Here is a 27,415-nt window from a genome sequence, read left to right as displayed (position 1 = left end):
GGATTGGTATAATTTATCACGTGAAACTTTTGATAAAAAGTAAGCAGTTGATAGGGAATCTGCCACCTGGGCAACAGCCCTAAATGCAGATCTATGATTGATTGAGTGATTGATTCATTGATTATATACTGAAAATGGTAAGAGGATATCAGGAACTACCAAATATACACCACTGCAAAAGGTAGCAAAACTTGCTTCTTGATTCTTCTGAGTTGTATAGAAATGGAGATATCTAAAAAGATGTTAAATTAGTTCTTGCTCACCGAAGTTTGAGAAGGCATGCTTAGTCCTTAATAAAGCCATGCTTGAATCTGTTTCTCACCTAACTTTCATGAAATGTAGCTTAATTTTAATCTACAGATGTACATGAAAATCTACACTATGTAGATTAAAATTAAGCTACATTTCATGAAAGTTAGGTGAGAAACAGATTCAAGCATGGCTTTATTAAGGACTAAGCATGCCTTCTCAAACTTTGGTGAGCAAGAACTAATTTAACATCTTTTTAGATATCTCCATTTCTATACAACTCAGAAGAATCGGGACACTCTTTAACCAAACAAGGATCAATTTTTGTAAATGCTAGTTTCAGCTACTTCAGCTATTCCTGTGACTGTGGAAAATTACTACAAACAAATCATTATGTAACAAGATAGGACAGGGATGGAAATTTTTCTCACTCGAGTCTAGAGGCCGGCAGCTAAAATCTCAAGAATCTCAAAGCACCTCTGTGGATAGTTTTGTGCATGCAAATCACAGCATGTTGGAAATATTCCTCTCAAAGCGAGGGGCTCAGGCTGTTTCAAAGGATCACACTTTTAGTTTATCTGTCGTACAGAAAAGAAACATCTTTTTAGATTTTTTCTTCAGAATACCATGTATTGGGTTTTTGTTTGTCAGTATGAGCATAACTGTTTGGAAAAAGAAATGAATTTGAACAAAACCTAGTTTAGGAACTCTTTGAAAACAGACAAAATATTACCTGCAATAAAATAAAAATTAAGTTTTTATTCCTTTGAATAATGTTTTCACATGCCTTCTTTCATTTAAAAATGTTTGTATTTAACTGTAAAATTACAAATACTTATTCACAAGAAAAGATCGCAGAGGAACAGAACCTATTTTAAACTACAGATGCAGTCTGTAATGTAGAAGAGCTCCTAGCCAGTGCTTGAAAGTTGTTAATGTAATTCTGCTTTTGAAACTAATATACTGGGAACAAACATTACACTTTATTTTCTAGGAGTTCTATGAAATACTACCTGGTCTGTGGCTTTCTCTTGGTAGCCATAAATATGCACGAAATTCTTACATTCAATAAAACCCAAGCAGAAGGGGGCAGATATAGTAATGGCTAGAAAAATGATATTATGGTTTCAGAAATTACTTCCCAGAACTGCGGTCATCTTAAAGAGACAATAAATTCAATAGGAAGGAGAGAATGATCGTCGTCATCATCATCATCATTTCCCTGCATCCAGCTGTAACTGGGTAGGGGCAAATATGGTTCCTCTCCACTTTTTTCGGTCTTTCCACCCCTCCTCCTCCAACACTGTGTCCCAGTCAAGGTTTCTTTCTATAATACTGCATTGGTTTGTGTCCTTCCATCTCAATCGTGGTCGTCCATGGCCTCTCCTTCCTTGCATTTGCATTTCCATCACCTTTTTTGGCATTCTTTCATCACTCATTTGCTTTATGTGCCCAAACCATCCTAGTAGGCTCTTCTCTATTCTATCATTCATTTTTTCCACTCAAATTTCTTCCTGGATTTCTCATTCCTTATTTTATCTCTTCTACTCTTCTGTATCATACTCCTCAAGAACTTCATTTCGGCTGCCTGCATTTGACTCTCATCCTTTGTCATTGTCCAAGTTTCTGCTCCATAAGTTATGGGTATATAATACATCTTATACATAGTTTCCTTTGCTTCCATTGGAACATCTTTATCCCATAACATGTTTCTTACACTATGATAGAAACAGCTTCCAGCTTGAATCCTCTTACTAATCTCAGCATCCAGTCGAGCCTTCTCCAGTAATTCACTCCCCAGGTATTTGAATGTCTCCACTACTTCCAGACGCTTGTCTGCAAGTCTAATCTGACCTTTCCTTTCTTTCTCACCTCTAGTCATAACAAGAGTTTTACTCTTTTCTACACTTATTTTCAATCCACATTCTTCGTTCTTCCCATTCACCACATCCAAGTGTTCTTGAACCTTTATGTCCTCTTCAGGGAGATAATGATAAATAAGTTAATTTGGGAAGGACAGCTAAATCAGAAAGCAATGGAACCAACTAGAGGCAAGAAACATGTTATGGAACAAAGATGTGCCAATGGAAGCAAAGGAAACTATGTACAAGATGTATTACATACCCATAACAACTTACGGAGCAGAAACTTGGACAACGACAACCAAGGATGAGAGTCGAATACAGGCAGCTGAAATTGAGTTCTTGATGAATATGATACAGAAGAGTAGAAGAGTCAAAATAAGGAATGAGAAGATATGGGAAGAAACTGGAGTGGAAAAGATGAATGATAGAATAGAGAAGATCCCATTAAGATGGTTTGGGCACATAAAGCAAATGAGTGATGAAAGAATGCCAAAAAAAGAGTGATGGAAATGCAAGGAAGAAGAGGCCGCAGAAGACCACAACTGAGGTGGAAGGACACAATCAAATGCAGTATTAGAAAAAGAAAGCTGGACTGGGACACAGTGTTGGAGGAGGAGTGGTGGAAAGACCTAAGAAAGTGGAGAGGAACCATATTTGCCCCTACCCGGCTACAGCTGGATCAGGATGAATAGAAATGCATAGTGTGACGACTTCTACTGGTTGATATGTTCCTACACTACGCAGCGCTGTTGTAGATAAATAGTGATCAGCTGTCTCCGAACGTGTGATTCTAAATGAGATCTGATGTGACTCAATTCAGAATTTGTCGTTTAAATAAATGACTTAAAACCGTGTGTTCATTATCGTCATGTTCCAGGACTGTGCTTTCTGTTTACTGACCAATGACTGACTGTGTGCGATCTGTGTTTCGTTCAAATTAATATATAGTGTTCCTTGTTTTGAAAGTAATATGTGAAAAATAGTAGGATATATTTTACATTTAGTAATGATTTAATGACATTACTTCTGAAATAGGTTCGTCAGTATCTTAATGAATATCTCAAACGTGTATGTGTCTATAGAGCTAGGTGATACTTCATTAATTCACCACAAAATCAAACTCAGTTGCAGTTACCAATTATAACCTTAAAACACATGTTAAGCTGTTAGTGTACATGCTACGTAATATAAATGTACTAAAACTCTGCAAGAAGCCACATGATTGTTACATACCGGTATATCATAACATTTAATTCCTACATAACTAATTATATTTATATGTTAACATGCTCAGCTTAATGAATCTTACCAGCACTTCACCCCATCAGTCAGTTAACTGGACACCTTGGAAATTTTCCGGGTATGTTTTGCGGTTGTACGAGCTTGCATTTCTTTTCTTACTTCTTTTATTCGGAAGTAAAATTGGCATCGTATGTAATGGATAATTATTTTTTGTACCAAGTCCTGAGCATGATCAGTACAGCACCTAAGTCAATGACAAAAAGTAATTGAAGGTAAACTATCCAGGCATTCTTGAAATATTACTCCCGATAATACTTCTTGTACATTAATATTTCTCACAACAACTTCCTCTACATGCGAAAACGTAAATAATAATTCATTTGATGGGTAAATGAGATAGTTGGATGCGCTACAATATTCTTCTAAACTTGTTAGGGCAGAAAATGGACTGCCTTTTGCCGCCTCTGTATTGTTTTGCATAGAACCAATACATGCTCTACAGCCTGTCACTTTGCTTACATGTTTAACAATATACCCACAGAAGTGATGAATACCATTCATTTTTGAACTGGTGAAAGGAGCTATTTGTTCATCTTCCCAACTTTATAATGGTGGACCGGGCTAGTTGGCTGTGCAGTTAGGGGCGCACGGATGTGAGCTTGAATCCGGGAGATGGTGGGTTCGAATCCCACTGTCGGCAGCCCTGAAGATGGTTTTCTGTGGTTTTCCATTTTCACATGAGGCAAATGCTGGGGCTGTACCTTAATTAAGGCCACGGCTGCTTCCTTCCAACTTGTAGGCCTTTCCTATCCCATCGTCACCATAAGACCTATATGTGTCGGTCCGATGTAAAGCCACTAGCAAAAAAAAAAATTATAATGGTGGCTGATCAAAGGTAAGCTTGCTGTAATTTTTTTTCCTGAGCTGTACTTATGATTTTGGCATTCTCTTTGACAGCAGCTTTAGCCATGGCTCTAATCTGACTGAAAAATGATGTTAAGGGTACTATCACTTTCAGGTAGATGTTGACGTGGGATAGCCTTCGACTACTTTGAGAACAGAGTGGAGTCTTTTGGGGGTGAAACAAAAATGCAGTTTATCATTTGAATGTTTATCGTAACTGTTGTATGTCCGTCGCTCCCTTCTCGATCCGCCAGCCAGCTACACGCGTGCCAGTGTGTTATTCTTCGAGCCTCGACGTGCAGCCCTCAGTGCGCGTGCCTGGAACGTCGTGTGTGCTATAAAAAGGAGCTCCTAGCCTGTCCAGACGCCCACTTACCCTGGTGTCCAGCTCCAGAATACACCCTACGTCGAGCACGGAGGCTACTCCTCTTGAAAATGTGCTTCGGCCAGGTGGACTGAATTTCTGGCAGTAAGAGGTCTCACCTCGGGTCACCGCTCCTCTTGCCTGTTCCGCTGTCCATGCCCAGTCTTACCATTATATGCCACTATCATTCCCTAGCTAATGCAAGCTCCCATTATCAACTTAGTTTCGCTAAGTAGGAACTCTTCAGTCATTGAATTTACGTTAATGAACTCAGACACTTCAAGAAGGAAGGACTCTCTGAGATATTTACGTCAGTGCTTCTGATAGTTTTCGACTATCAAGAACTTTTCATGTCACAAGGACTATCTTTCCGAAATAGTAGTGAACGTGAATACTCCAACGTGTACAAAGACAGACTCTTTCTCCAAATTCATAGTTCAATTTGCTTCGAGATAACTTTCAGTTTTGTTAGTGTAAATATTGTAATTTTACATGTGAAGCAAATAAAGAAGTTGTGTTTTTTGTAAACCCAACCTTGTTTACAACAGTAACCTGAATTGCAACCCGGGACATATCAAAGTGTAGGTATATTCACATGCGGTAGTAAATTGAAGCATATGTCAAAGTATATGTCATATTTCTCAAATGCTTAATCTTTTTCACTTTTCAGTTCACAAAAAGTTAATACCAACTATTTTACTTATCCGGTGCTACAGCCCTGTGTGAGCCTTGGCCAATTCTACGATAGTCCACCATCTACTTCGATCCTGAGCGGCTGCTCTCCATGGGTGGATGTTCATTGCCCTCAGGTCGGCTTCAGCTTCATCGCTCCATCTATTACGGGACCTTCCTTGTCGCCGTCTTTTATCTACTCGGGATTTAACTACTTTTCTTGGCATTCGATCTTCCGCCATTCTTTCCACATGGCCAAGACATCACAGTCTCTGTGCCTTAATAAAACTAACTGTATCCTCCTGGTCTAATATGTTCTGTATTTCAGCATTTGCCCTTATCCTCCAACCATTCTGGTCTTGAATTGGGCCATATATTCGTCTAATAATCTTTCTTTCAAATATTCTTAATTTATTTGCATCATCAACTAAAAGGTTCCAGGCTTCTGAGCCAAACGTCACTACAGGTCTAATAAGGGTCTTATATATTTTGAATCTTGTAAGTTTAGACAATAGACGAGATTTAAATAATGTAAGATTAGCATAATAGGCCCTGTTTCCAGCTATTATTGTACGATGTATCTCCTCACATATTCTATTATTATTTGTCAACATGGTTCCCAAATACTCAAAACTTCATACATTCTCAAAATTATGCCCATTTATTGTCAGATTATCTTGACTTCTTCTGCCCTCTATAACAGTCACATGCATATACTTGGATTTACTGTCATTCACCTCCAATCCCATCCGTTTTCCTGCTTCCTCCATTTCAAGAAACATTTCTTTCAAATATCTATCATTCCTGGCCATTAACACTACATCATCCGCATACGCACAAATTTGTTTAGATTTATATACAATATTCCTGGTATCCATTATTTTTTCAAGGACTTGCTTAATTGCCAGATTAAACAACGTAGCTGAGAGTGCATCACCTTAATTCTGAACATCCTAATCAGTTTCTGTGGTATTCCTATTGTCTCCATATATTCATATAGCTTATCCTTGTATATACTGTCAAATGCTTGTCTAAAATCTACAAACAACACATGTAGATCTATATTATGCTCATAGCATTTTTCCATCATTTGACGTACCACGAATATTTGATCTATTGTGCTCCTATTTTGCCTGAAGCCACACTGTACCTCATCCAATCTCTCTTCAGCATATGAAGTCAGATATTGTAATAGGATATTTGAAAATACTTTATAGATGATATTCAGTAATGTAATTCCCGTATAATTAGTGCATTCGTATTTATTTCCCTTCTTATATATTGGGAAAATTATTCCTGTATTCCACTCATCAGATATCCATTCTTCCTCCCAAATCAGTTCATGTATCTCTTGTAGCATTTCTTTGCTACTATTTTTAATCAGTTCACTTGTTATTCCGTCTTCTCCTGCTGCTTTATGGTTATTTAATTTTGCAATAGCATTTCTACATCTTTCACTGTGGGGGCATTTATCCATTGTTCTGGCCCACTCTGCTCCATATGCCTTTCACTTTCTTCCACCTCTTCTCTTTCCTTGTTAAGGAGCTCTCGGAAGTATTCGGTCCATCTTTCACTTATTTCCTCTTCATTCTGTAATAGCTTGCCTTCTTTATTCTTACAGCCATTCAATCTTGGCTTATACCACTTCCTGAAATAATTAATTTCATTATAGAATTCCTTTGTCCTCTTCTGTAACCTTTGTGTCTCTATACTCTCTAGTTTCTTCTTAATCATCTCTCTTTTCTTCTTACAGATGTTATTAGCTTCACGTCTGCATTTAAATTTTCCCTATTTGACCTTGTATCTCTCTAACATTTTTACTCTTGCTGCATTCTTCCTTCCAATCGCTTCCTCACACTCCATATCAAACCAAATATTTCTTTTCTTTTTAGCTATACCCAGTGTTTCTTGTGCCGCATTTTGTATGCACTTTTGAACTTTTGCCCACCTTTCATCTATTCCAGATAATTGTCCAATCATCTGTAAAGTATTATTCATTTTTGACTGGAATTCTTGTTTTCCTTCGGGTTGCTGTAGTTCTTCCAAATTCCATTTCCTTCTTTCTGTAGGTTGTCTCCTCTGTCCTGTTGCCAATTTTTGTCTCACTATTGCATTTACTAAATAATGATCAGAATCACAGTTTGGCCCTCTGCATGTCCTTACGTCAATAATGGATGCTGCATGCCTCGTAGTCACTAGTACATGATCTATTTGATTTACCACTGTGGTTCCTGGCATCTTCCACGTTCCTTTATGTATTTTCTTATGATCAAAGCAGGTGCTTTTAATTATAAGACTACTCGTAGTTGCAAACTGTCCCAAGTGAAAACCATTCTGATTCTTCATGTAGTGTATTTCCCTGCTATTGGTCTCGTACGCTCTTCCTTTCCCACTTTCGCATTAAAATCTCCTAAAATAATAATAATAATCATGTCATATCTTGGTCCCTCTTCAACGGTTTGTACTAACTCATCATAAAATTGTTCCTTCCTTTCCTCATCCGCATCTTCAATTGGTGCATGTACTGATATAACAGTTATGTTCCTAAACTTCCCCTTAATCCGAAGCTTATATATTCTGAGATCGGTTCAAATCCTTTTACACTCTTCTTCAATTTCCCATGTACTATAAATCCCATACAGAACTGTCCTGTTCTTTCTTCCGGCCCACTGTAATAGAGGTTATAATCTTTCTTTTCAATACATCCTTGCCCTTTCCATCTTATTTTCTGAATTGCTACTAAGTTGTATCCAAATCTTTTTGTTTCATTTACTATTTCTTGCATTTTTCCCGGTTTCAACATTGTTCTTACATTCCACGTCGCCATATTTATATCCGCTTTCCTTACTCGTGTCCTTATCCTAAGCTTTTGTCGTCTTTGATTTCTGTCCGGTTTTCTCGTAGAATTAAAAATTGTCAATACGGAAATGAAGATTATAGATTACGATTTCTCGTAGAAGTCAAACAGTGCTTTTTTTACAAGGTGAGGCCGTTAACCCCACGCTCAACCCTATCCACTGGCTGGGGACATTTATTTTGGAGCATCCTACTCCTAGACAGGTTGTCTTCACCACGACTAAGGAGTCCCGTCTACCCCGTCTTACATCCTCAGCTAATTAACCCCATGGAGGATGGGTTGCCTCATCCGCCTTTTCCACCATTCCGAAGGTCTCCTTCTCAATTAGAGATCTGCTGTTAAGGTCTTCACCCGTAACCCTGGGCATGGGTTCCACGTTATACCCCGTGGGACTGGGTCCCCACTTGAACTTAGCCATCCTTTTACACCGGCCTACTGGAGTAGAGGATGCCCACCCCCGCAACGTGGATGCGCCAACAGGAGTTACTCAAGTGGAAAATAGGGAAGGTGGCCCTATCTCCCTTGAGTCAACAGCAGCGCTGCAGGTGGTGGAGAACATGTACACCGTGTCTGTTAACAAGTGATTCAGAGGGAGTCGTCACACTATTCATTTCTATTCGTCCTGGCTGGATAATGGGAAATAATGATGATGAGGAGGGAGGGAGAGTATTTATAGTGCTGAAAGAAAAATGTTTAAGCTATAAAAAAGGTTAATGATGAGAAACATGAAATTCTAAGTGTAAGGCTAATCTCTATAAATAAGCAACCTGATGTTTTTAGAGTGAGACCTGGAAGGGTTAATGTTCATGTAGAATTATGTGGTAAAAAAAATATGCTATGTGGGGTACTACATACAAAAAAGAAATGTGTTTGTAGTGGGTGATCTCAATTCACCAAATGTTAACAAGGTAAAGCAAATGACAGAAAGCATGACCAAAAAATGATAAATAAGTTAATTTGGGAAGGACAGCTGAATCAGAAAGTGATGGAACCAACTAGACGGAAGAGTATTCTAGATGTAGTGCTGATAAAGGCAGATGATGATGATGCTTGTTGTCTAAAGGGGCCTAACATCTAGGTCATTGGTTCCTGATGGTATGAAGTTAAATGTTGTAATAATTAAAATTTACCCACTGACTAGGATTTTAAAAAAGATGATGCTAAAAATAATTATGAATTTAAAATAATCAGTGGATTAAATTTGCAATGCCTTATATTCTTATAAAAGATTTTAAAATAGATTCAAACAGAATAAGGTATGGTCTTTAAAGTGAAATCATATATTTCATTCAAATTAAAAGTACAAAAAGCGTATTAAAATATACCATGATAGACTAAAACATAAGTCAATAAAATATAAAATGCAGTTAACAATAGAATAAAGATTAAGAACAACTAGAAACTTCACTTTTAGACATGATAAAACAGGCCACGATCCCTCATAAAACGGATGACGAGGTCTACTGACTGCTCGTCATCTCACAGAATAAGAGAAATGGTACTCTGATGTTTTAGGCTACGGCGCAGATCGGCCAGGTGCGCACACTGTCAGAATGTGTACTCCGGTCAGATGATTGCTGCAAGTACAGTGCTTCTGCAGATCATGGATCCACTGCACCAGAGAGTGCCATGGGAAACATGTATCAGTAGACTGTAACAAGCTCAGGGAGTCACTACACAACAGTAGAGAAGAAAAGTCCTTATTTTCAACAATGAATGCACAGGCTACTTTTGCTTCTGCCCTCAAACCATTCATGTAAATAACTACTGAAAGTGGATACTGGCTAACAACTGTCAGGATGTGCCTCCGATAAATGGAGGGGCCCGTGTTCACGTTAGGGCTGGTGTACAGATCCAGGATGATCTCAGGTCATTGTATGAACCATGGAAGTACCTTTTTCTAAAATGCTATTTGTTCAGGGCATCGACCTATAGAGATCTTTTGCCCCTACGGAGGTACCCTACTTGGTCGTCTAGCAGGACAAGGAACTGAATGTACATCAAACAATCTGTGACTGCTATACAAGTATATACCAACCAGGTGTACTGCTCGTGGATAAGCAGCATACAGTCAATGTGGAACATGCAGGAATAGCTTGGGTGAAGTGGCCTCTGTCACAATTCACAGCACGGGACAACAGAGTTTGCTGGCACCTCAGGTGTAAAGGCAGCACACCAGATTCAGCGAGCAGGCTAGCAATGGAGCTTGTACGGAATGTTCCCATTACTAACCTAACTTTGCTGTGGTGGATGCTATTCAGTTTCACAAGGAAACTTTACATTGCTGAGCCATATGCTGCACTGCTGTAGTCTAACCTGGATAAAATATGTACCTTATAAAAGCATAGGAGCACCGTGCAGTCAGCTACACCACATAGAACTGCTAAGAAAATATTCAGTTTCTTAACACACGTGATTTTAACTGATGCACTTGTGGCTCCTACAATAATTTACTATCGAAAAGGAGTCCAAGAAATCGGTACAGGTATGTTTCAACTACAGGAAGAGCAAACCCTCTCCCCCCTATACTCCTAATAAATATATTCTGATGATAAATAGCACAATAAATAATGCCACTTTATGGGAATTTAGAACACACAGTTTTTTTGCAATTTGTACTATCCTGCCTATTTTCCAATGGGTAAAAACTGCAAGTATCATAACAAAATTTATCAATACTGTAGTTAGGTAAGAAAGCTAACAGAAACATACATATATATGTCTACACATATCCAGAAAGAAAGACATGAAAAGACATGGATCCAAAATTCAGTCAAACACTACAGATCTGCATTTAGGGCAGTCACCCAGGTGGCAGATTCCCCATCTGTTGTTTTCCTAGCCTTTTCTTAAATGACTGCAAATAAACTGAAATTTATTTAACATCTCCCTTGGTAAGTTATTCCAATCCCTAACTCCCCTTCCTATAAACGAGTATTTGTCCAATTTGTCATCTTGAATTCCAACTTTAACATCATATTGTGATTTTTCCTACTTTTAAAGACACCACTCAAACTTATTCATCTACTAATGTCATTCCTCGCCATCTCTCCACTGACAGATCGGAACATACCACTTACAAGTCATTATTTTCATTATTGTTACATATTGAAAACAACTTTAACACTAAGTTTTTACAAGGAATATTTTACTATACCACCTATTCAATACAATCCACTGTTACAAGGTTAAATGAGCATAGAAACTACCGAATTATAAGGTACATGTTTCGTCCCTCTTTTACTGGACAACATCAGCCTTATTCAATCTTAAACAAACATTGGTCGGAGGACCTTATCCAATTTATATAGAATATGCTGTTAAATGCTTGATAATATTGACACTGTGGTTCCTTATATTTAGAGTACAAGGATACCTAAAATACATATATACACGCATTAAAATCAATTTTAAAATGTTGACATGTTCGTCTAAAGTAATTTTTTATCACATTATTTCTTAAAAATATTCATGTCTGAATCTGAAATGGATCTTCTTCATAATTGCATGAATAATAAGCAACACTTAGGGACCAGTATGCTGAACCCAAGGCTATCAATAGAAAGGATCAGTGTAACACAACGTGCATATTGGGTGTGGGATCTGTTTTTTAAAATCATAAGAGTTAAAAATGCGTAGTCAAATTGAAGAATATGGACCAAGTTATCATAATATGTGTTGTGTGGAATTCTTCGTTGATAACGAGTACTAGTAAACATTGGGGTGTTGGTCAGAATCACTGCTAAACTTTTCAAAAGAGTGAACTATAGGCCCATATGAAAATTTATTGGAAATTTAATGCCCCATGTAGATGTAGACGACCGTAGAAAGAAACGTGGATGTTCTGTAACGAAACAGAAAAAGGACTTGATGGCGTCAAAGTTTGAAAAGTTTAGCAGCGATTCTGACCAACACCCCAATGTTTACTAGTATTCGTTATCAACGAAGAATTCTGCACAACACATATTATAACTTGTTCCATATCGTCTTCAATTTGACTACACATCTTTAACTCTTATGTTTTTTAAAAACAGATCTCACACCCAGTATGCACATTGTGTTACACTGATCCTTTCTATTGATAACCTTGGGTTCAACATACTGGTCCCAAGTGTTGCTTCCACTGAGCTTGATAACTGCAGTCGCTTAAGTGCGGCCAGTATCCAATAATCGGGAGATAGTGGGTTCGAACCCCACTGTCGGCATCCCTGAAGATGGTTTTCCGTGTTTCCTATTTTCACACCAGGCAAATACTGGGGCTGTACCTTAATTAAGGCCACGGCAGCTTCCTTCCCATTCCTAGGCCCTTCCTATCCCATCGTCGCCATATCTGTGTCGGTGCGACGTAAAGCAAATAGCAGTAAGTGTTGCTTATTGTTCAAGCAATTATGAAGAGGATCCATTTCAGATTCAGACATGAATATTTTAAAGAAATAATGTGATACAAAATTATTTTAGACGAACATTTCAAAAATTTTAAAAATTTATTTTAATGTGTGTGTATATGTATTTTAGATATCCTTGTACTCTAAATATAAGGAACCACAGTGTCAATATTATTAAGTGTTTAACAGCATATTTTATGTAAATTGAATAAGGTCCTCAGACCAAGTTTTAGGATTGATTAAGGCTGATGATGCCCAGCAAAAGAGGGACAAAACATGTACCTTAAAATTTGGTAGTTTCTATGCTCATTTAACCATGTAACAGTGGATTGTATTAAATAGGTGGTATAATAAAATACTCCTTGTATAAACTTAATGTTACATACCACTTAGTCAAGCAGTTCGTCTCCTTTTTCCCCAAGTCTTCCCAGCCCAAACTTTGCAAAATTTTTGTAACACTACTCTTTTATCAGAAATCACTCAGAACAAATTGAGCTGCTTTTCTTTGGATTTTTTCCAGTTCTTGAAGCAAATAATCCTGGTGAGGGTCCCATACACTGGAACCATACTCTAGTTGGGGTCTTACCAGAGACTTACAAGCCCTCTCCTTTACATCCCTACTACAACCCCTAAATACCCTCATAACCATGTGCAGAGAACTGTAACCTTTATTTACAATCCCATTTATGTGATTACCCCAATGAAGATCTTTCCTTATATTAATGCCTAGGTACTTACACTGATCTCCAAAAAGAACTTTCACCCCATCAACGCAGTAATTTAAACTGTTAGGTCATTTCCTATTTATGAAACTGTCCATCACACAACATTATTGAGATCATTTTGGTGTTTCTCACAATCTTGTAATTTATTTATTGCTCTATACAGAATAACCTCTTCTGCAAAAAACCTGATTCCACTTCCTTACACATAAAATATATATATATAAGAAAATATGAAAGTTCAAAATATTGCCCTCAGGAATTATCTTCTTAATTATTACAGATTCAGATAAAGCTTCACCTACTCTAATTCTCTGAGTTCTGTTTTCTAGAAATATAGTCACCCATTTAGTCACTCTTTTGTCTAGTTCATTTGCACTTATTTTTGCCAGTAGTCTCGTCGATGGAGTCAGATCACACACATACATACATCAGTATTACAAACCGTTATGCATTTCAGCGTTCAGTCTGCAAGCCTGTAAATATTTTCTAAATGTCGCCACAATCCTCTATTTGTAACTAGTGCTATCGCCTCATTTAGTTCTACACCTCTTATCTTTAAATCATTAAAAATCATCGTCTTTGTTTCCCTCTACTTCTCTTACCCTCCATAAAAGTCCATTATTCTCCTAGGTAACCTATCCTCCTCCATTTGCCTCACAGACCCCACCACCAAAGCCGGTTTATGCGTACAGCTTCATCCATAGAATTCATTCCTAACAGCTTTTATTGCCTCATTCCGAGTACCCTCCTGTCATTGTTCTCACCTGTTTGTACCAGCAATCATTCTCGCTACTTTCATGTCTGTTACTCTAACTTATGAATAAGATATCTCGAGTCCACCCAGCTTTCGCTCACGTAAAGTAAAGTTAGTCTGAAAACAGACCGGAGTAAAGATAGTTTCGTCCGGGAGCTGACTTCCTTCTTAAATACTGTTGGTCACAACTGTGAGCTCACTGCATTAGCTTTACTGCACCTTGATTCAATCTCACTATATTACTATCCTGGGGAACACACATCTTAAATACTTGAAATTATCTACCTGTTCCAGCTTTGTATCACCAATCTGACATTCAGTTCTGTTGAATTTCTTACCTACTGACATTAATTTAATCTCCGAAAGGCTTTCATACCATGCTCATTGCACCTATTTTCAAGTTTCAAGATATTAGACTGCAGGCTTTATACCTTTTAGCAGATGATCCAGGTAAACTATGAAGAGCAAAGGTGAAAGATTACAGCCTTGTCTAAGCCTTTAAGTACCGTGAACCAAGAACTCATCCTACCATCAATTCTCACTGAAGCCCAATTGTCAAAATAAATACCTTTGATTGATTTTAATAATCTACCTTTAATTCCATAGTCCCCCAGTATAGCGAACAACTTTTCCCTCAGCACCCTGTCATATGTTTTCTCTAGATCTACGAAACGTAAACACAGCTGTCTATTCCTCTCGTTGCATTTGTCAATTATCTGGTGCATACTGATAATCTGATCCTGACAACTCCTCTTTGGTCTGAAACCACATGGGTTTTCATCCAACTTTTCTTCAACGACTGATCGCATCCTCCCTTCCAAGATGCCAGTGAATACTTCGCCTGGTATACTAATCAATGAGATACCTTGATAGTTGTTGCAATCCTTCCTGTTCCCTTGCTTATAGGTAGGTGCAATTACTGCTTTTGTTCAATCTGAAGGTACCTTACCAACACTCCATCCTAATCTCGCTATTCTATGAAGCTCTTTCATCCCTGCCTTCCCACTATATTTCACCATTTCAACTCTAATTTCATCTCTTCTTGCTGCTTTATGACAATGGAGTTTATTTACCATCTTTTCCACTTCCTCAAGCGTAATTTCACCAACATCATTTTCCTCCTCCCCATGAGCTCCGTTATTTGCGACACCAACATGCGGAAATCAGATCAAAAATCAGGCTTTACATTGAGAAGATTTTCAAAATATTCCCTCCACCTGTCCAGTGATTCCCTGGATCTATTATGAGTTCACATGAATTACTCAAAACACTGTTCATTTCCTTTTTCCCTCCCTTTCTAAAATTCTTTTTACTGTCCAGAAAGGTTTCCCTTCTGCTTGACCTAGCCTTTCCAGGTTATTACCAAAATCTTTCCATGACTTCTTTTTGGATTCAACAACTATTTGTTTCGCTCTGTTTCTTTCATCTGTGTACAAATCCCTGTCTGCATCAGTCCTTGTTTGGAGCCATTTCTTCTCTTTATGTTTGCAAGCTGCTCTTGCTTCATCATTCTACCAAGATATTCATTTTTTCCCATCTTTACACACAGTTGTTCCTATCCATTCACTTGCTGTTGCTACTACAGCATCCCTCTATGCCACCCATTCTCTTTCTATATCCTGAACCTGCTTACTGTTCGGAACTTCTCAATAATCATATCCAGATTTCACTTTCTCTATTCTAGACCTAGAGATACTTAGTTCACTGCAGATCAGACAGTAGTCTCTTTCATCGAAAAATCCCTGAAAAACCTGTACATTCCTAACAGATTTCCTGAATTCGAAGTCGGTTAAGATATAGTCTATTATGGATATCTGATACCTCTACCCTCCCATGTGTAGCGGAGAATAGCCGTATGCTTGAAGAATGTATTCGTAACTGCTAAACCCAGACTAGCACATAAGTCCAGCAGACACTCCCCATTTATATTAACACCCATATCTTCCCCACATTTATCAATCACCCTTTTGTATCCTTCACTATTTCCAACTCTCCCATTGAAATTGCCCATTAGCACTATCCTATCCTTGCTGTTGACCCTGACTACGATGTCACTCAATGCTTCATAAAACTTGTCAATATCATCCTCATCTGCACCCTCACATGGTGAATTCACTGAGACAATTCTCGTCCTAATTCCTCCAACTGCCAAATCTATCCACATCATTTGCTCATTTACGTGCCTAACAGAAACTATGTTGCATGCAATGGTATTTCTGATGAACAGCCCTACCCCACACTCTGCCTTTCCCTTTCTAACACCCGTCATGTACAGTTTATAATCTCCTACATCTTCCACGTTATCTCCCCTTACCTGAATATTACTTACTCCTAGCACATCCAGATGCATCCTCTTTGCTGAGTCAGCCAGTTCTACTTTCTTTTTTCCATAAACCCCATTAATATTGATAGCTCCCCATCGAATTCCATTTCGCTCGCCAAGTTGTTTCCAAGGAGTCCCTCGCCTGTCAAATGGGAGTGGATCTCCATTACTCCCATAGGTCCAAGGCTTGCTTAAAATGTTCTGAGCTCAGTAAATTCATGAAGCAGGATGCTACCCTACTTACACATAATCCAAGTGAGGATCTCTCCTCTAACGGGTTATGGACCACCGGTGGATTGTTCAGCCCTAGCTGCCTGAGCACAAGGAAAGCCATGACTCAGAATATGTCTGAGATGACCACTCCCATTCCGTAGCAATTGGTATCCTGACTCTCAGGATCACTTACTAGGCCACTCAGCCGTTGCCCATGGTTCACGAACTAGGACGTGACTGCAGTAACCCACACCATGAACCATGTCAGATCACAGCTGAAAGTTTTTCTTTTACATGTACTATTATATCCATGCATGCTTAAATGGCTAGTTGCTTCTCTCTATCTTGTTCCTACAAGTATATAACACAATTTATAGCATTTCTCATATACGCAATCTTACAAACATGTGATTGAATCCTAATTTCAGAAGAACAAGTCCTTACCTTCTTTTCTCATGTTTTTTTACAGTGTTCTGTGGAGGTTTCACCTCTTCAGGAGCTAATTGATGGCACATCTCCCAGAATGTGATAAGGTTAGCATCTTCCAACTCACGTTCATCCAAATATGTACGAAAGTTAGTTCTGCCTTTGGATGTTGCCAAGACATTATTGATATTATCTGCCCAGCGCTTGACTGTTTCTGGAGAAATGCTCCCCTCTCGATTGTGACCCAAACATCCTGCCATTGGATTGGGTCTCACCTATTTTCATGAAGTCTTGACACTACGGCTGTCATAACTTGGTTACTGGATTTTACCTGTAAATCAAATGTCATGCTATATATTCCAAAAATCTTTTACTTCACAACTAATGAATCACCACAAGAATCCTGAATTTTACAGTTTAAAAAAGCTACTTAATGTTTAGAACATCACAAAAACAAAATGATTATTCAAATATTTGACCTATTCTAGAATATTGTTGTACGTGCAAAAACAGTTATGTGAAATACTTCAGCTTAGAGCTTTAGCTAGTAAGGTTCTGACATCTAAGGTTCAATACTGTGCGAGTTTTACCAAAGAATTTTTTTTTTAATGATAAATGTGCTGCGGGTCCGTATTTCTATGACAACAGTCACAAAGCTGTTTCCACTGGTACATCATCAACATCATCATCATCATCTTCTTCTTCTTCTTCTTCTTCTTCTTCTTCTTCTTCTTCTTCTTCTTCATTTCCCATTTCCAGCTTCCCGGGTCGGATTGCGAATCAAGGACCTCCATCGCTACCTGTCTCCCCACCATCATCCTCCTTTTTAAGTACATCTTCTGGTTTTTCTCCCCTCTTCTCTAAGCACTCCCACACTGAATCTGCCCGTCTCTTTCGGGGTCTTCCTCATGGTCTCTTTCCTGTTAACTTCTCTGAAAACTCTTTTTGGCACTCTCTCTTCTCCCATCCTCATCATGTGCCCAAGAACCATGAAAGGCATGAATGCAAAGGACTCCCTGGGCCTCAAAAAACCCAACACCATTCAGGTCGGAAGAGAACAAGAGTCGACCAAGAGAGGTTGGATAGGGAAGATAAAAGTGAGGAGCCTGGCACAAGTAAGTGGAAGCAATGTCAAACTCAGTTAGGGGACTTGCGGATGCCCACCCACTCTTCCAAGTTGAGCCCCTGAGGGTTCCCATTTCAGTCACGTCTTAACCCCTTACAACAGGCAGCGGATGCCATCGATTATGTTGGTGTTGAAATCTTGTACCTAAAATTCATAGAACCTTTTTCCTATCAGTACTAATTTTACTGGCCTTTTCTATGTCTGCCATGAAACAGACGGTACAAAGACCTCTCAATCAATATGTTACAATTTCTTGTTCTCAACTAGAAGTCTTCTTACAATTAGCTTGCTTCAGGCTTAGAAGTAAGTAACCTGAAGGCAGAGAATTGTAGATGTGCTTGTGGGTTAAAGAACTGAATATTTCGGGTAACAATATATTTCATTTAGAGGATATAACCATTCATTTAAATATTATATTGTACCAGAAATGTCAGTGTTTAAATCACAAAGTATTTCATCGCGTAAGAACACGTCAGCTCACTTCTCTGCCAGCGTGGGGCTAAGGACTTAGTCCACACCACTTCCGGCTACAGCTACGTGTCAACCAGGCTCAGTTGATATTACAATCTATTTTTTATATCTCTGATGATAATCAAAATCTGAGGAAACTGACAACGGCAACACGTGTACTTCAATAAAGCCTACAAGACCTACCAGTTTTGAATTCTTTTCGAATTTCATCATAGTCTTAAGACAATCGAGACATTACTCTGGCAATTATTAAGACCTCAATAAACTGATACAATCAGCATGGTGTATGCCCAGCTATGTAAGCTGAACACAAATCACACTCGATATCCAGCCTATTATCCACAGCCGTACCATGATGTTCAGCTGTTGGATTAGATCAGTAATTCTGCATTAACTCTTTGTGTTAAAGGACATAGTTATTTTCTTTTTGCTATTGACTTTACGTCGCACCAACACAGATAGGTCTTATTGCGACGATGGGATAGGAAAGGGCTAGGACTGGGAAGGAAGCGCCCGTAAAAATGGGAAACTACGGAAAACCATCTTCAGGGCTGCCGACAGTGGGGCTCGAACCCACTATCTCCCGAATACTGGATACTGGCCGCACTTAAGAGACTGCAGCTAACGAGCTCGGTATAGTTATTTTCTACATTAAGATAGTGCTTAAACTTTCAGCGATCTCATATTGCGAGTGAACAGTTACAAAAATTCCTTGCGTTAAAAGACTTAGCTAATTTCTACGCTACGACAATGCTTAAACCTTCTACAATTATCTAGCATGAGTTGACATTGGGGGCTAAATATTTTATATTTAGGACATAGTTTTTTTCTCTTGCTATGTAAATAATTCCTAATAGTGTTTGACAATTTACTCCATGTGTCTTAAATTCAGAATACAGTAAATATTATTTTCATTTGTTGTGAGAGAACTTGTAGCTTTAGAGGCAGTGTTGGAGAGTGTAAATAAATGTTAAGTCTAGGAACTTCTAAATACTCATTCTACGTACAAATTTTCAGAAGGTAACTTTTTTTGGCACGACAAATGATCTCCAATTCATTTCTAAGTCGACATTGGAATTTTATTTATTTTTCACAAAGAAACTCATCCTAGTTGTCGATATCTAGATATCTACAGACTTTTATTTTTATACAAATTGACTTTGAAATTCACCTAGTGAAATAATTAAATCATTCGTTCTGGGGTGGTTGTTTTTTTCAGAACTTGTACTTTCAACTGCACATTTCAAACTACAAGTGAGTGCGATCTGACATTGAGAATGTCTGACGAGAGAGTCTCAATAAGACACGTGGTTTCATGGTGCAGACAGCAGGATGTGCAGTTCTATGGTGAGGACATCGCTAATGGGTCTTGGAGTATATGTCATACAAGAAAGCTACTACTTGTTATAAAGGTGATATGAATCAAACATTGAAATAAAACCAGAACTTTAAAGTTAATGACGTTTCTTGAACTAGAACCTCTCAGTACTGCACACGCTCTACGTTATCTGCTCATGCTCATTAAGCTAGCGCTCAAGTGCAGGCATTTCCTTGTACAGAGAGAAGGAAGTACTTATGTGGCGTCTCAATGTATATGGCTCGTAATGTGTAAGGCTCGATTGGAGTTAGAGTAAATCAATTCATCAATTAATACTGATCTGCATTTAGGGCAGTCACCCAGGTGGCAGATTCCCTATCTGTTGTTTCCTAGCCTTTTCTTAACTGATTTCAATGACATTGGAAATTTATTGAACATCTCCCTTGGTAATTTATTCCAATCCCTAACTCCCCTTCCTATAAATGAATATATGCTACAATTTGTCCTCTTGTATTCCAACTTTATCTTCATATTGTGATCTTTCCTACTTTTAAAGACGCTACTCAAACTTGTTCGTCTACTAATGTCATTCCATGCCATTTCTCTGCTGACAGCTTGGAACATACAACTCAACTGAAATAATAACAGTAAGTTAATTTATTAATTTGACCACCTAATAAATACAATAAGTCTTGTCTTTGTTGATTTACATTGACATGTTCATTAAAATGGTTCATGTTTCGCCTTGTATATAGGCATCATCAGCCATTGCCACGTCAATAACTTTTAGCTCATAACATAACAAGTTACCTTCACCATCAGTCAAATGATTCAACTGCCACATTGCCTTTTTGACCAGCATGTCAATAAACCCATATTCTTAACAACGTTTTAGCATCATATCAAATTGAGATGGTCCATAGAGGTCCAATTTAAACATTGTTCATCAACCTTCAACTACAACTTCGTATTTTTTTCATCAAAGTGAACCACAACTTCACCATATGGTATGGACTTTCGACTTTTATCTCATGTAAACAAATAATTACAGGTTACTTGACCATCCTTCGACATTATTTTATTCAACATTATGTTTTTTGAATAAATACGATTTTGATCGTCATTCTCTAATTGTAACTGCTGGTCAGTCAACATCATTTTATAGCAATCTTACCACTTGTTTATAACAGACTGTTGCTTTGTTCATTTTACTTACAATAGTGGCCTTCCAATGTTAATATTGCAAATACTTTCACCAATTGTAAACTCCTCAATCATTGCAATATCTTTAAAACCAACATTGTACTAGTCTTTTACCATTTGTTAATTTTCGTTCAAGTCTCTTAAAGGCTTTTTATAAATTAGTTTTATTTTATTTATGTGTAAATCAGGTGCCTGATTTTATTTCAAGGTTAAGGCAATGGCTGATGATGCCTATATAAAGGCAAAACATGTACCATTTTAATTAACATGTCAATGTAAATTAAAAAAGACAATACTTATTGTACTGATTAGGTGGTCAAATTAATAAATTAACTTATTGTTATTATTTCAATCAAATATCATCAATACGGATCAAAAATGATATTTATCACATGTAACATACCACTCAGTCGAGCAGCTCGTCTCCTTTCTCCCAGCCCAAACTTTGCAACATTTTTGTAACGCTACTCTTTTGTCGAAAATCACCCAGAACAAATCGAGCTGCTTTTCCTTGGATTTTTTTCCAGTTCTTGAATCAAGTAATCCTGGTGAGGGTCCCATACACTGGAACCATACTCTAGTTGGGGTCTTACCAGAGACTTATAAACCCTCTCCTTTACATCCTTACTACAACCCCTAAATACCCTCATAACCATGTGCAGAGATATGTATCCTTTATTTACAATCCCTTTTATGTGATTACCCCAATGAAGAAATCATGGCACCACTTCATATAGGACTTGATTGAAGTTAAAAGTAACAAGAGACAAACTATGCTTTTCGGTATCCTTAAACAAATTTTTTTCATTATTTGCCAATAATTTGTTTTCTCTCAATTGGTGTATTTTACTCTTCCCGGATGGAAAACATAATAGCTCCCATAGAAGCCTAAGGCTTAGCATGATTGAAAAATTTGCCGAGGCAAATACTCAAGCAGAACAGGGTTGCTGAGGTGAAGGCCACCCTTGAAAATAAATTTGCTGTCTAACAATAAAATCTACTTACTGAATCCAATGCTCAAATGAAAAGTCAGCTCTCAGTCATCTGAAATTAGCCACCATTGAAGAATGGGCATGACAAAAGCATAGGCCTATAAGATATTGCTCATTTTAAGCCATTTTAAGTAAATTTGGTCAAATATAGCTTTATGATAAAATGTAGTAAAATATGCATTTATATGACCAGCCAATAAAAAAATACTATCAAAGTCAGGATTGTAATTGTTAATAATGAATGATTAATATAAAAATTAAGTACCAGATCGATGTTGATATGGTAGTGGAAATTTGCATTTATGCATTTATATGACCAATAAAAAACATTTTATCAAATTCAGAAAAGCTAGAAATGTGTTTAATTTTAATAAAGTTTCTAAAAAGAAACCAGGATAAAAAATGGGACACATCATAGAAATCTGAGCCCTAACTATTAGTAACTTTTAGTGTAAAATGGCTTGATTCAAAACAGGTTTTTTTTTTTTTTTTTCCTAGTATACGTAATTAACCATTTCAAACTTTTCCTCTGTGCTTTGTTATTCCTTGAAATACTGTAAAGTTTCTGTAAGTAAGGTAGCAAGGAAATTGAGATGCACAAAATCTTTTACCATATGTAAAATAATTTTATAAATTCATATTTCAGACATCAGATTGGGACATATTAATTGGTATCAGTCCCAACCAGCAAATTATTTCTGGAAAAGTTGTGTTTTGCAACTTATGCAGTGACTAATTTATAGATCTGATAATTAGTCCAAACTTACCCGTAGGCCTACCTACGGAAACTTGTTGGAAAGTGTGAACAACACAGAAAAATCATAAATTCGTGTATCTGCCGAGGTCTGGAATACCGTACTGCATTGACAAATTTCCACTACTGGTTTGGTACCATATTGTTAATTTTTATATTAATAGCATTATTTACTATATTCCTGATGAAACTTAATTTCTATTTCTTTGTCACAAAACTGCATAGGCAATACAAGAAGAAGAATAAAATGTCTTCTCTTTTGTACCTGTACTGTGCTATATATCTTCAGAATACCGGTAACAATAATTATGCACGAAGAAATTCATCCCGCCATAAAGAAAACAACAATGGAAAATAATGTGCGCACGGTGTAAGCAGGAACAGTACCGGTACGGTACCACGGAGACACAGAACAGTAACCTATTCTGAAGAAGTACCTATTTTGTTTATCGCTTCACTGAGAAATGAACACAGCGCCGCTTGCGGTTACACTAATTCACACTGCACGACTTCATTATTTACGAGCTGTATTTCCACAGCAAATATGACATGGGAACAGAGAGTCATTTGACACTCGGCACTTTCACGTGTTCACTTGGAGAGGCACGGCACTGGAAAGCCTCCGTATACTACAGAAATAACTCTCTCACTGCAAACCGCATGAAACACCGGTAAGGGGAACAGTCCTATTTCCGTCCAGCCACAATAATAATACGCGCTGTCTTTACGTCACAGATAACACACAAGCCTATCTGACCTTCATCAGCATATGAGCATTTGATTTACGGTACCATACACTGAGGCCTACATTTATGTTCGCTGAATATTATTCTAAAAAGTTTTTACAATGGCTAATAAAAAAGGAAGTACCGGTAGGCACTATGATCTATAAAACATAAAAAGTTTCCTATACACTGGAACAATGCTGAGATCGCTTCGATTTTGTGTCTATACAACAAATGAATATGATATTCCCTACTCTACGACTGTAAGGGAAACATGCCTACCGGTACTGAATTTGGACGAAAGAAATTAGCCAAATGGGAATATAATTTTCCAATACCGTACCTCGGTTAACCGTTTTCTTTCTGTTCTTATTAATGTCAGAACTTGTAAGATGCAAAATTTGCTGATAGTAGGCCTATACTCCTATCACGAAAATCGTAGATTTACACAGACTATAGATCTCTTGGATTAATGAATATAATCAGTTAAATAATAGATACAAGCACAAAAATCAAAATTAGGTAGCACTGTATTTACCTGTAAGTTTCGCATCTGAGCTGCAAGTATATACTTAGCAGAATGGTTACCTGATATCCACCTCCAAACTAAGAACATCACAGCCAAGATGACTTCAAAATCATACTCTGTCCAAACACAGTGGAAGAATTGATCCAGCTTGCCATGTTAAGAAAAATGGAATAGCTAGCCTTGTTTGCACAAGAAGGAACCAACCGGTACGCTGCAGCGCTACTCGACGATCAATACGTTCATTTCTATCCTCGTGCTTAAAACATCTGCCGCTCCTTGTGACGCCTGCATAGAGAAGAAAGATTACACTCGAGCAGGTGTGGGAATTCGGTGCAGCTGGTTGAAAATGGCAAGCATAAGTTATAATTCACTCCGAGCGGGTCCTTCAACGTCTAGATATATTGTGACAACAGGTTTGCCCCATTTTAACCTTTCAGATATCACAGCGCAGTAATAACTATACAGTTTGTACTTTGTAGTACCAGTACGTAAAATCTGCAGACAAGCGTGCATAATTAACAAGCTGAAAACCGACGTACTTCTTCATTTTTACCAATTATTACACCCCACTAGGCACTCATGCGGTAGTAAGTTTATAATACTGACGTTAGTTGAAGATACGTCTCTTGTAGCCTGACAGACAAGCACCGATTCTTTCGAGCAAGGGTTCTACCTTGACTCGAGCGCCCAGCCTACTGCTTATTTTCGCCGTGTGATTCCGGAAGCACGCAAGAGTAACGCTCCTTAGACCATAGCGTGAATGTAAGAACGATATATGGCTGAAGGCCAACAAAAGAATGCTGCAATCGACGTTCGTACATCGAATATTAATTGTATATCCAGTAGCTAATGCCAAGATATGACATCGTAAGCCTCTGAGGCAGGTTTACATCTTCCATTCATTCAGCAAGTGTAGTCCTAATGCAGTAGGTATTGTAAGGTTCAGTTTTGTTTTTAATCTGCTGGGAAGATATTTTAAAAGGACGCAGATTTATGTTCCATCCACAGGAGATCAGCATTCATTAACATGTAGGCTACAGGAAACGACTTTACCATGGTTTTTTTAAAGGAACAAGTAAAAGGATAACGGAAAAAGCATGGGTTCAGCTACAGTAGAGTAGACAGCAGAGATACTGAAATTCCAATAAATTACTCATGAGCTCATGGATGAGCTGAAAGAAGTTCAAAGGATGGCAGCTAAACAAATGGAGGAGCATAAGTGGACTAGTAGCAGCTTACCAAGGTGAAAAGTCCGCCTCCTTGGCTGAATGTTCAGCACAATGGCCTACGGTTCAGACTTCAGAGAGCCCTGTATTCGATTCCCGTCCGGATGGGGGTTTTTAATTTTAAATTGGTTTATTCTCTTGGCTCTAGGACTGGGTGTTTGTGCTACTCCCAACATCCCTGCATCTCATACACCACAAACAAAACTATCCTCCACAATAACACACAGTTTTCCAAACACGGCAGAGGCCACCCAACCTCGTCGGAGGGTCTGCCTTATAAGAACTGCACCAGGCCAGCAATAGCCACACGAAATCATTATTACCAAGGCGAAAGAGCACAGGAATCAGGAATATACTACGGGGGAACCGTCAATGGAATGCAAATAGCAAGCTTTTCAAAAGGCAGAAGTATTCAGTCAGCTGTATGTAAAGATTGTTGGTTACAAGGACAATGTCCAGATTGAGGAGGTGACTAATGCTAAAGTAGTATTAAAATTTACATTTGATAACAACGATTTTTACAATAAGATACAAAAGTTGAAAACTAGAAAAGCGGCTGGAATTGATAAGATTCTGGGGATATACTAAAGGCAATGGGTTGGGATATAGTACCATATCAGAAGTACTTATCTGATTACTGTTGGGTTGAAGGAGCTATACCAAATGAATGGAGAGTTGCTATAATAGCCCCTGTGTATTTTGGAAAGGGTGATAGATATAAAGCTGAAAATTACAGGCCAGTCAATTTGACATGCGTTGCATGTAAGCTTTGGGAAGGCATTCTTTCTGATTATATTAGACATGTTTGCGAATTTAATAACTGGTTCGATAGAAGGCAGACTGGTTTTAGGAAAGGTTATTCTACTGAAGCTCAACTTGTACGATTCCAGAAAGATACAGCAGATATCTTGGATTCAGGAGGTCAAATGGACTGTATCGCGATTGACCTGTCTAAAGAATTTGATAGGGTGGATCATGGGAGACTACTGGCAAAAATGAATGCAATTGGACTAGACAAAAGAGTGACTGAATGGGTTGCTATATTTCTAGAAAATAGATCTCAGAGAATTAGGGTAGGTGAAGCTTTATCTGACCCTGTAATAATTAAGAGGGGAATTCCTCAAGGCAGTATTATCGGACCTTTATGTTTTCTTATATATATAAATGATATGAGTAAAGGAGTGGAATCAGAGGTAAGGCTTTTTGCGGATGATGTTATTCTCTATAGAGTGATAAATAAGTTACAAAATTGCGAGCAACTGCAAAATGACCTCGATAGTGTTGTGAGATGGACAGTAGGCAATGGTATGATGATAAACGGGGTTAAAAGTCAGGTTGTGAATTTCACAAATAGGAAAAGTCCTCTCAGCTTTAATTACTGCGTTGAGGGCTGAAGGTTTCTTCTGGGGATCATTGTAAGTATCTAGGTGTTAATATAAGGAAAGATCTTCATTGGGGCCATCACATAAATGGGATTGTAAATAAAGGGTACAGATCTCTGCACATGGTTATGAGGGTGTTTAGGGGTTGTAGTAAGGATGTAAAGAAGAAGGCATATAAGTCTCTGGTGAGACCCCAACTAGAGTATGGTTCCAGTGTATGGGACCCTCACCAGGATTACTTGATTCAAGAACTGGAAAAATTCCAAAGAAAAGCAGCTCGATTTATTCTGGATGATTTCCGATAAAAGAGTAACGTTACAAAAATGTTGCAAAGTTTGGGCTGGGAAGAACTGGGAGAAAGGAGACGAGCTGCGCGACTAAGTGGTATGTTCCAAGCTGTCAGCAGTGAAATGGCGTGGAATGACATTATTAGACGAATAAGTCTGGATGGCGTCTTTAAAAGTAGAAAAGATCACAATATGAAGATAAAGTTGGAATTCAAGAGTACAAATTGGGGCAAATATTCATTTAGGGGAAGGGGAGTTAGGGATTGGAATAACTTACCAATGGAGATGTTCAATACATTTCCAATCTCATTGAAATCATTTAAGGAAAGGCTAGGAAAACAACAGATACAGAATCTGCCACCTGGACGACTGCCCTAAGTGCAGATCAGTATTGATTGATTGATTGATTGATTGATTGATTGAT

The 27,415-nt window shown here is 38.0% G+C and overlaps 1 protein-coding gene across 4 annotated transcripts in view; it reads right to left on the bottom strand.

The window, feature by feature from the left end:
- The window catches only part of LOC136875352 (uncharacterized), a 66,752-nt gene that overhangs the window by 7,291 nt on the left and 32,046 nt on the right, over positions 1 to 27,415 (bottom strand). For 2 of the 4 annotated variants that reach the window (XM_067148887.2, XM_067148884.2), the window contains one exon: positions 16,997 to 17,309. In XM_067148887.2, coding sequence (XP_067004988.1) covers positions 16,997 to 17,238 — 242 coding nt within the window. In that variant the 5' untranslated portion in view covers positions 17,239 to 17,309. Of the gene's footprint in view, positions 1 to 16,996; positions 17,310 to 23,107; positions 23,513 to 24,105; positions 24,761 to 27,415 lie in introns of those variants that run through there. The other 2 variants (XM_067148885.2, XM_067148886.2) reach the window with 2 other exon arrangements.

This window comes from Anabrus simplex, chromosome 6, assembly GCF_040414725.1.
Source record: "Anabrus simplex isolate iqAnaSimp1 chromosome 6, ASM4041472v1, whole genome shotgun sequence".
Classification (NCBI taxonomy): domain Eukaryota; kingdom Metazoa; phylum Arthropoda; class Insecta; order Orthoptera; family Tettigoniidae; genus Anabrus; species Anabrus simplex.
This window is presented reverse-complemented; position numbering and strand designations above follow the sequence as displayed.